This window comes from Gigantopelta aegis, chromosome 14 (assembly GCF_016097555.1).
Source record: "Gigantopelta aegis isolate Gae_Host chromosome 14, Gae_host_genome, whole genome shotgun sequence".
Classification (NCBI taxonomy): Eukaryota; Metazoa; Mollusca; class Gastropoda; order Neomphalida; family Peltospiridae; genus Gigantopelta; species Gigantopelta aegis.
This window is the reverse complement of record NC_054712.1, coordinates 42356246-42367468: the sequence shown is the minus strand read 5'-3', so window position 1 is coordinate 42367468 and position 11223 is coordinate 42356246. Positions and strand designations below refer to the sequence as shown.

Genomic DNA, 11223 nt, shown 5'->3' with positions numbered 1-11223 from the left:
TGTTATGTTTGTCAATATTTTCCATGGACCCTTTGTACAGAGATACCATTTTAAACAATAATACCATTATAGTCATTATTACAACACAAATACAACAATAAATGCATGATCAAAATGGATTTTAAGTCAATAACATACACTTTTAGTGGGTTTATATATTTTTAGAAAAACAAACTATGTTATCTGGTTTTCCTTTCCATATAAATTTAAAAAGTTTCTTTTGAAATTCTAGTATTAAATTAGTAGTCGGATTTGGAATGGCTGAAAATAAATGATTTAGTTTTGCCATAAATAAGGATTTTACAACAGTGTTTCTTTCTAATGGTGTTAAAGTTCTACTTGACCAAATATTCATTAAAGACTCAATAGCTTTCACTTTATCAGTATAATTAATTTTAACTATATTTTCTAAATCAACATCAAACTTAATTCCCAATAAATTAAACTGGTCTGTCCAATCAAGTTTCCATTCTTTACATAATTTATAACGACTGCGTTTTTTTGATCCTATCCAAATCAATTTAGTTTTCTCCATATTCACTTTAAGACCTGAAAATCTAGAATATTTTTTTTAAGTATTCAGAGTAGCATATAGGCTTTTCTCCGTTCCATCTAATATTACTGTGGTATCATGTGCGAATTGAGTAAATAAATATTCAGTGTTACCAAGTTTTATTCCTTTTATATTATTATTGTTTTTTAATAGTCTGGCTAATATTTCTGCACAGAGAAGGAAAATATATGGAGACACCGGATCGCCCTGCCTACACCCTTTTCCTAGGTTAAAAAAAGATGAAGCAAATCCATTTACAAGGACACTAGATTGGCTATCTCTCTGAAATAAGTAAACCCATTTCATCCAAAACCAAAAAACTTTAGTACTTTATGAATAAAATCCCAGTCTAGCTACCGAGTCAAAGGCTTTTTCGAAATCAGTCAATAATAATAAGCCTGGGATATTATGTTCTTCGGTATAATTCATAATATCATATACCAATCGTGTCACTTCACCAATGAATCTACCTGATAGAAATCCCTTTTGTTCTTCACTTATAATAATTGGAAGGACCGACTTTATTCTTCGGGCTATAGCAGCTGATGCTAATTTATAAGACACGTTAAGTAAAGAGATAGGTCTCCAATTTTTTTAAAGTTTCTTGTTTGTATTTACTTTTGGAATACAGGTTATTAAACCTTGTTTTGGGGTAACTGAGAGCATTCCATTATTATATGCATAATTAAAGAATTTATTAGATATTTGTTTAGATCTCTCCAATTTTTTTTTTTTTAATTCTACTGTAAATCCTCAGGGCCAGGACTTTTTTCATTTTTCATAATTTTAAGAGCTTGTAGGATTTCATCATAACATAGTATACATTCCAGACATTCAGAAGTATCTGGGTCCAATTTTGTGAACTCACTCAAGTCATTGTGTGAAAAGAGTTCTTCTAAGTTTACTTCACTTACTGTTTTTTTTTCGAATAAAGTTTTTTTAAAGAAAGACTTTGTTTCCTCTATTATACTCACCGTGTCTTTGATTGTTTGACCATCATTTGTCTCTAATTCTACAAAAGATTTATTTAGAACATTTCTAGATTCTAAATTTAAAAAAATATTTTGTGGGTTTTTCACCTTTCTCAACCCATCTTGCTTTTGATCTAACAAAATTCACTTTAGCTCTTATGCAACTAATTTTTTCAGTATTAACATTAATTAATTTAACATTTTGGATCAGTTTGTTTTTAACATTAATATCTTCTGTATCATCTATTTTTTGTGTTAGTCTATCAAGTTCAATTTCTAACTCTTTTTGTCTATTTATTGTAAAAAAATTTTTATTGATGAATACCATATTGTCTTCCCCCGAATCATAAGTAGTAAGGTCTCCCATAAAAGCTGATCATTGATTTGATTGTGAATTGGTTTATAGTCTCGTCATTAGTTTTATTTTTGTATTGCTCAACAGTTACATTTATAGTTTCTTTAATCAACTTTACAAATTCCTTGTCTTCAAGTAATGAATTATTAAACTTCCAAAAACACTTTCCTCTTTCTATTTCATTAATTTTTAATGTTAATTCAATAAGTGAATGATCAGATTTAAAACTGGGATGAATATTTGTAGAAACAACTGATGATAATAAATTATGTGATATTAAAAAATAGTCTAACCGTGACTGTTTCAAGGGTGTAGTCTGTCTCCAAGTAAATCGCCTTGAAACTGGGTTATGTTCTCTCCATGGATCTTTTAAGTCAAATATTTCTATCATATCAAATATTTTTTCTCGTGCATTTGGATTATTAACTGTTCTATAATTGTACAAATCAAGTGTTGGATCTTGAACTAAATTCCAATCACCACATAAAATAACAAATTTACTATCTAATTTATCAATTATATTAATTAAATTGTTATAAAAAGTTGGTTTATTTAAATTGGGACCATAAACACTAATCAACGTGTAAGAATCTTTGTCTATTTCAACACTCAGTGCAAGATAATTACCATTTTTATCTTCCTGTATCGGATTTACTTTAAATTCAAAACTGTTATTAAATAATATTGCTGTTCCCCGAGCATTAGATTTAAACGAGCTAAAATAGCATTCCGAATAACCCCACTGTTGTTTAACAATTTGTTCTAATTCTTTGGTAAAGTGCACATCTTGGAGACAATATATTGAAGCTTTTTTACTTTTAAAAAAATGGAATACCTGTTTCCTTTTTAATAAATCATTTAAACCTCTACAGTTTAAACTAACTATGTTTATATTCATATCCATTTTACAGAAAAAAAGGGCAGTTTTTTTTGTAATTTGTAAGGCACCAATCAATACTTACGTTAAGAATAGTATCTTGCATACATAAATACAAATACATGTATGTACTCATCAATATGGTTATGTATTTTAAAGCTAGAACTTCTGGTATGGTTAACAACATAAAGATTAAAAAACTACAAACAAAAAATAAATGGAAAAAGTAATAACAAAATAAAGGTTGCATGACGACTAAAATAGCATGGGAAAAGAAAACTCCTGGTATGAGATATACAGCACAAGAATCAACAACAAAATGATCTAACTATAAATGATTTTTGGTCTTGTTTCACTGGTTGTCTGTATGATCACAGTAAAGTTTAAAAGTAGTTGGACCAATCAGCTGAGGATGTTAGATCAATAGTGTTAACTTGATAATATCTGCATTATCTAATCAATTAACTCCTCGTCCTCCACGTTTTGCCCAATCTAATTAAAATTAGCTCCACTATTACATGTGGATCTAACAGCAGTCAGTTGTAGCTCATGTCCACCAATCAAAACCTTACTTGCAGAATCATGCCAGTGATTTGAAAATAATTTGAAAACATTCCGAATTATCCTGAGGGTATACGACATGATTCGTGTGAATTACGAATGCCTTAAAACATGTTTTATTTTATAAAATAAATAATTTTTAATGTAAAACTGAAGGCTGGTTTAGTTGTTTTAGTTTTTTTATAAATAAATAAATAAATTAATGTAAAATTGAAGAGTGATAACCCATCCCGTACGTATTGGTATGGTTCGCTGTACTGCGGCCACTAAAATAGACTCGCCCGATATTTTTAGAATTTGTATGCTCCCAAATAAAATTATAAAAAGCGAAGTGTGATTGGTCAATATTTAAATTATTATTTACAGACGAAATGTTACCTGGACATTGGAGACTACGCAGTGTTGTTAGCAATCTGATTAAAATTAGTTCTACTGGTCTAAATAAGGCATTCGTAATTCACATGAAACATATCGTATACCCTCAGAATAATTTGGAATATTTTAAAATTATTTTCAAATCACTGGCATGATTCTGCAAGTAAGGTTTTGATTGGTGGACATGAGCTACAACTGGCTGCGGTTAGATCCACATGTAATAGTGGAGCTAATTTTAATTAGATTGCGTTTTGCCATCTTAAATGTTCTGATAAATGTTGTACAACCAATATATTTTGTCAAATGCCCTGAAAGATTCAACTCCGCATTATGCAGAGATACGGCCCTGATTACGTATTACGGTTTTGTCGTTTTAGCCACAAAAGGAAAATTCCGTAAACAAATTGATTGCCGTGGAAATGGAGGTAGGGTATCAAAATGTTTAGCTACACGCAGAAAGCTGTGATTCCCGCAATGCTATCATATATTTTCCATCTCTAGGGTTATAGGCTTTGACAAAAATCACTATGAGCATTCGTCCCCCCCCCCCCCTCCCCAGGTGGTACCGACCTACCCCTCTGGCTCATGGACCGAGATAGAAAGGCGGTATCTTCATCTCTAAAGTATCGAAGATCTCGCCATGTTCTAGCCTATTTTGAAACTTGATGCGTTCTTTGGAGCCATCGCTGATGTTCCACTTCTGGATGCCACTTTTCGAATAGACGATGATATCGTCCTTTCCTCTGTTCACAAAGCCAAAGCATCTCCCAGGTTTGTCGAATTCTGCCACACGTTCAGCTCTCGGTATCGGCATCCTTGAGTCATCATCGATGTGCAGGAGGTCGACAGCGCCGTGATCGTGCACTAAATATATATCTGACATCCACCGATACGACCTCGTGACGTATCCCGTCGTTTCTGGCATGTCGATAATAGACAGAGCATGTGTGTTTGTGTTGAAGCAATGGATGACGTCTATGATGTTCCCATACATGATTCCACCCACCACGAGAATGTTTTCTCCAACAGCTTCAGCGGAGGAATTCTGTCTCTTACAGCCGATATCTCCAACCACCTGCCATTCTTGCTGTCCGTGCTGCAGCTCTTCTATGGTGCTACTGTTCTCTCCTCCAATCACGTATAGTGAGTCGCCGAGGACCGTCATGCAGTGAGCATAACGTTGGTGTTTTAGGATTGGCCCGTAATCCCACACCCTTTCCCAGACACGATACGTCAACGTCAGGTTCTTGTTTTCATAGCCTCCTGTGATGTAGATACATTTACCAAACACTGCCGCCGCACACCAGTCGCCAGGGTTACACGGAGCTGGCGGTAACTGGTACCACGTTTTGTTGGTTAAACTGGCAGCCGACAAAACGTTCACGTACCCTCTAAGCACGAACACCACGTCCAGACATAGCTCTAAAGCTCGATTGTCAGTAAATGAGTCTGTTTCTCGGCGTGGGTGGTGGTAACGCGTGGTGCCTTCCTGAACCACTTGCTGCACCGCTCCGTGTTCCTGGACAAAACTTGTAAAGTCGATGTCATCAGTCAGATAACTCAAGCTGACGTGCTCAAATTTGATTTCTCTGAACAGATCGACCATAGTGTTATCTGAAGGGTTGTTTTCCTGTATCCACATCTGGACATCTCGAACAACGTCCTCTTCTTTATACGACAAATCACACTGAGACAATATTTGAAGATATTCATCTTTTGTCAAATCCACGATGGATCTATTCTTTGAAAGACCCCCCATGTTTCTAACCGCGTGACAAAATGCTTGTGTAGCAAGATTCTCCATGTTATAATTATTAGATAATCTCCAAATGTAAATGCAGTTCTTCACGGTTAGTGTGAGATTGTCATGCATGTAATCCATGCAGAAAGACTTAAGGTCATCCAAAAGCATCAACTCGGCGATATCAAGTAACATGTGACAGTTGGCGTCGTTGACAACGTTTTCACCAAGAAAGTGAAATTTCAGCACATTGTTAAACGTTTGTTTAGATACTGTCGGTAACATCACCACTCCAGTGTTCTTTTCCAACATATCAGACGTCAACATCGCTTCAAAATAAGGCGACAGTGCTATCAGACATATCTGACTTCCAGTCGTGCAGCCATCTTGAAAAACAAGTTTTATGTCGTTGTGGTCGCCTTGAATTAGTAGCTCGTGGATGTTTCTAAGAAACGACAGTTGAACCTTTGCCATTCCGACAGCTAAAATTGAAAAAAAAAAAAATGTACACTTATTAAAACACACTGAATCTAGAAGTATGTCATAATATGTCTGTCTGTCTGTCTGCCTGTATATATGAATGTATGTATGTATGTATGTAGGGGCCTATGTATGTATGTATGTGACTGTGTGTGTGTGTGTGTGTGTGTGTGTGTAATGTATGTGTGTGTGTGTGTAATGTATGTGTGTAGTGTGTGTTTATATATGTATGTGTATACTAGTATGTGTATATATTTGTGTGTGCGTGCGTGTGCGCGTGTATGCCTGCATGCAGTTATAAGATGTTTTATATATATTTTATGTTAGACTATTTACAATACCAACACTTACTTGTGTGCTGAGAAACGTAACGTAGATGATATCGGTAGAACAGCTCGATAGTAAATAATATGTTACCCCGTGACAATTTCTCAATAGACCTGTGAGTACTAAATACACATTCATTTTGTTTGTTGCGACACCGATATCCAAGCATGCGTGTCATATATGATTTACCTGACAAATAAACTGAATCGACCCGTAGTCAAAGTATTCACGTGTTGTTTATAAAAAGGTTGTAAAAGCGAAATACAAAGATATTGACATATATATAAATATATACAGTGGAAACTGGCAAAACCGGATCACCACGGTACCTTTGAATATGTCCGATTTCGACAGGATCCGGTTTATATATATATAACCAACCCCTTCCCTTGCTTTCATATGTTCAACGCCCTGTATTTTATCGAGTATTATATTTTATTATTATTCATCAGCTAATAGAAGGAAGGAAGGAATGTTTTATTTAACGCCGCACTCAACACATTTTATTTACGGTTATATGGCACAGATATTGAGAGAGGAAACCCGATATCGCCACTTCATAGCCTACTCTTTTCTGTTAGTAGCAAAGGATCTTTTATATGCACCATCCCACAGCCAGGGTAATACATACCACGGCCTTTGTTAGACCAGTTGTGGAGCACTGGCTGGGACGAGAAATAGCACAATGGGTCCACAGACAGGGAGCGAACGCTTTACCACTGGGCTACGTCCCGCCCCCAATTATCAGCTAATAATGCTAAATACTTGTACGTATATATCATAAATTAACAGTTATTTATCTATGCTTTATCTCTTAGAATGTATGTATGTATGAAGATGTATATACTATATTTATGTCGGGTTTGACATATTATTACACTAACAGGCAAAATAAACTTATCACCTTGTTCAGTAGGTCCATAAAGAAAAATCAAGACAGATGTGATCTATAGGATGATTATTTTACTGAAAGGAATCATTTTTCAATGTCTTTACAAAAAAGCATTGCTATATCGATAGTGCACTTGCCATAAGGCCGAGCGAAAGAGACATGGGGTCAAAATTAAAAAGTACACAATCAGAGTCCCTTCAAAATGTGCTTCTAAAGTTAAATCATGGGACAGTAGCGTGTGTGACCACCCCTTGCGTCAATACACGCCAAAACACGTCTCCTCATGGATGTCATCAGTCACCGGATGACGTCAGCAGGAATTCTGCGCCAAACATCCAACAAAATGTTCAAGCTGCTGTCGATTTGCTGGGGGAGGTACGCGTTGTCTCAACTGTCGATCCAGATGATCCCACAGATGCTCTATGGGATTTATGTCTGGAGAACATGATGGCCAAGGCAATACGTTGACGTTAACGTTGTTGAGATAATGCTGAACAAGTCTGGCTGTATGAGGTCGTGCATTGTCATGCTGCAAAAGGGTACCCCTAGGCTGTTGACGCAAGAATGGCACTACAACAGGTCGCAACCCTTTATCCCTGTATCGTTGACCAGTCAGATTTCCACGGATGATGAGAAGCCTTGTTGTCCGTTGACCGCAAATACCGCCCCATACAATTACGCCGCCTCCACCAAAAGGGTGCACATCTTGGATGCAGTTCGGCGCCAGTCTTTCTCCCCTACGTCGATAAACACGAGCTCGGCCATCATTTCGGAACATGTTGAAGCGACTTTCATCCGTGAACAGCACCCTTTCCCAATCACGCCGCTGCCACAGCCGTACAGTTCGTGCCCATTGTAATCTGCGTTCACGGTGTAGAGGGGTCAAGGCCAGTTCACGGAAGGGGCAGAAAGCTCTGATACCAGCCCTGCGGAGTCGTCGTAAGACTGTTCGTCTGCTGATGGGGTGTCCCAGTGCCGTCGCCGCCGTTGACATCGCCGTCACGAATCGGTTCATCAGGTGGATTGTCCGGATGTAGTGGTCTTTAGCTGGCGTTGTGACCTTTGGTCTTCCCGATCTTGCACGGTCTTGTGCCTGGCCTGTCTGCTGATAACGGCTCAACAAGTTGCTAATGGCTGCTTGACTGCAGTTGAAGGTTCTTGCAATTTGCCGTTGAGAGGCCCCCATATCGGCCATACCGATAGCTCTGTTGCGTTCTGCTTGGGCAAGTCTCGGCATCTCTCTGATGTTCTTTTTGATATTGCTTCCTTGCATTGTCCCACACCGGTATTTATGCAACAATCATGCACGAGCATTTTTAACAAATTCAAATTATGCTGTTTTTCACATTTTTCATGACTGCACGAAATTCACTCAATCCGAAAACAGTGACTTTTCGGAAACACAGGGTGTGTTTTGGCGAATCTTTTCTCATTATTTTCAAACTTATTGCAGTACTCAAAAGAATTTAAGGGTCAGACGATATTTTCGACATTATTTTCTGAATGTCAGTTATATTAGCTAGACCATAATATCACGCATGGTATTGTTCCATTTTGACAAAAGTGGGTCTAAGCAACCCATAAATGAATTAAAATCCACTGTCATTGACACTGTCGACTAGTTCTAATGGCGAAAACATGCTTACATTTGCACGTAAATTAGGACGAAAGTGAAAGGTCTGCTAAGTGTCCATAACTTGCTTTTTCACAAAGCGCTTCATTTGCACGCTTTGCACGTGTATTCCATGTTCCTAATGCTGAATTTCCGTATAATTGGAGCTTGCGTTCGTGTACGGTGCACACTCCAAATTCGACAATGGTACGACTTCAACTGACTATCGAAGATCGAGGAAGGGCTATTGCTTGGCTTCAGGATGGCAATACGCAAAGAAATGTTGCTCTGAGACTTGGTGGCGGTGGCAACGTGTTCAGTGGGGTCGAGTGATGTTCACTGATGAGTCCAGGTTTTGTCTCCAGTTCAACGACGGTCGGGTTCGTGTCTACAGACGTCCTGGGGAGCGCTTCGCTGATGTTAACGTTAGACAACGTCACCGTTTCGGTGGTGGCAGCGTCATGGTGTGGGGCGGCATCTCCATCCACCAGAGGACCCCCCTCTATGTGGTGGATGGCAATCTGATTGGAATCCGCTATCTGAATGAGATTATCCGGCCGTTGGTTCTCCCAGGCCTTCAGCAGATTGGCGGCGGGGCAGTTCTGCAGGATGACAATGCCAGACCCCACCGCGCCAGGGTGGTAACGGACTTTCTCAGACAACAAGGTATCGCCAGGATGGATTGGCCAGCATATTCGCCTGACTTGGCCCCAATAGAGAACGCCTGGGACGAATTAGGCAGGAGAGTTCGGGATAACCATGCCCCTCCGGCCAACCTTCATGATCTGGATCAACTTCTTATGGCAGAGTGGCAGGCCATTCCCCAAGAGTTCTTCAGACGTCTGATCAACAGCATGAGGCAAAGATGTGTCGAGTGTATTCACGCCAGGGGTGGATTCACACACTATTAAACGAATGTTCTAATGTGTAAAATCCATGTTTGACAACCTTCAACTTTGACAGCATGTCATGTGACTTTCTTGTATACAGTGACGTTTATTTGTTTTGTTTTTTTGTAAATATGGAACAATAAATAAAATATTTGGTGTAGTTTACATCATCAATCTAATACACCCTGAAACTTATTTGGTTATAAATTTTTGACCCTTAAATTCTTTTGAGTAGTATATAGATAAACTTATTTTAAAAGTGATAAGTTTCTTTTGCCTGTTAGTTTATACTATATATTATATATGTTATTATTATAAACACACTGGAACAGAGGATAAAAGTCTTCTCTCTTTTTTTGTATTGGCAAATAATCATTCAGTGAACACAACTATTAGAAAACTAGGATAGTAGGATACACGCAATAGTTTTAACTATATACTTATGTTTTACTCCAGATAAATGTGCGAGTTGGGGACGGGTCGTAGTCCAGTGGTAAAGCGCCCGCCTGATACACAGTCGATCTAGGATAATTTCCCGTCGATGGCCCATTTGGCTATTTCTCGTTCCAGCCAGTGCACCACGATTGGTATTTCAAAGATCGTGGTATGTGCTATCCTGTCTGTGGGATAATGCATATAAAATATCCTTTGCTACAAATGGAAAAATTACCAAATGTATGACAGCCGTTTAATTTTTATTAATTTTTTTTTTTTTTTTTTTTACTGCTACGATATCGTAAAAACGTAGTAAGCTATGCCAACTATTTCACGCAGAAAATGACGTCATTACAAAAAATAGAGAGAGAAAATAAAAGTTTTTTATTTTGTTTAATAACACAACTGGAGCACATTTATTTATTAATCACTGACTATTGGATGTCAAACACTTGGTAATTTTTGACATATAGCCTTAAAATGGGAAACTTCCAACATCTTTCCATCAGTGGCAAGGGAAAAAAAGATGGAGCATTGCAAGGACAAACGAAAACGAACTATATGTGTACTTCAAAGTATATTTGTACTCTTAATATAGTACGGGGCGGGACGTAGCCCAGTGGTAAAGCGCTTGCTTGATGTGCGGTCTGTTTGGGATCGATTCCCGTCGGTGGGCCCATTGGGCTATTTCTCGTTCCAGCCATTGCAACACGACTGGTATATCAAAGGCTGTGGTATGTGCTACCATGTCTGTGGGATGGTGCATATAAAAGATCCCTTTCTACTAACAGAAAAAAAATGTAGCGGGTTTTCTCTCTGAGACTATACGTGTCAATTACCAAATGTTTGACATCTAATAGCCGATGATTAATAAATCAATCTGCTCTAGTGGTGTCGTTAAACGAATCAAACTTTACTTTTACTTAATATAATAATACGAATTATGATTTCATCGTAGCTGTGGGCGAGGCGTAGGCCAATGGTACAGCGCTCGCTTGATACGCGGTCGGTTTGGGATCGATCCCCATCAGTGGGCCTATTGCGCTATTTCTCGCTCCAGTCAGTGCACCACGACTGGTACATCAAAGACCGTGGTATGTGCTATCCTGTCTATAGGATGGTGCAAATAAAAGATCCTTTGCTGCTAATCGAAA

At 38.0% G+C, this 11223-nt stretch overlaps 1 protein-coding gene across 1 annotated transcript; it reads right to left on the bottom strand.

The window, feature by feature from the left end:
* Nucleotides 1–4275: 4275 nt before the first annotated feature.
* On the bottom strand, nt 4276–5907 carry LOC121389269 (kelch-like protein 29). Its single transcript, XM_041520867.1, has one exon. The coding sequence runs from the start codon at nt 5905–5907 to the stop codon at nt 4276–4278; it is 1632 nt and encodes a 543-aa protein (XP_041376801.1).
* Nucleotides 5908–11223: the final 5316 nt, after the last annotated feature.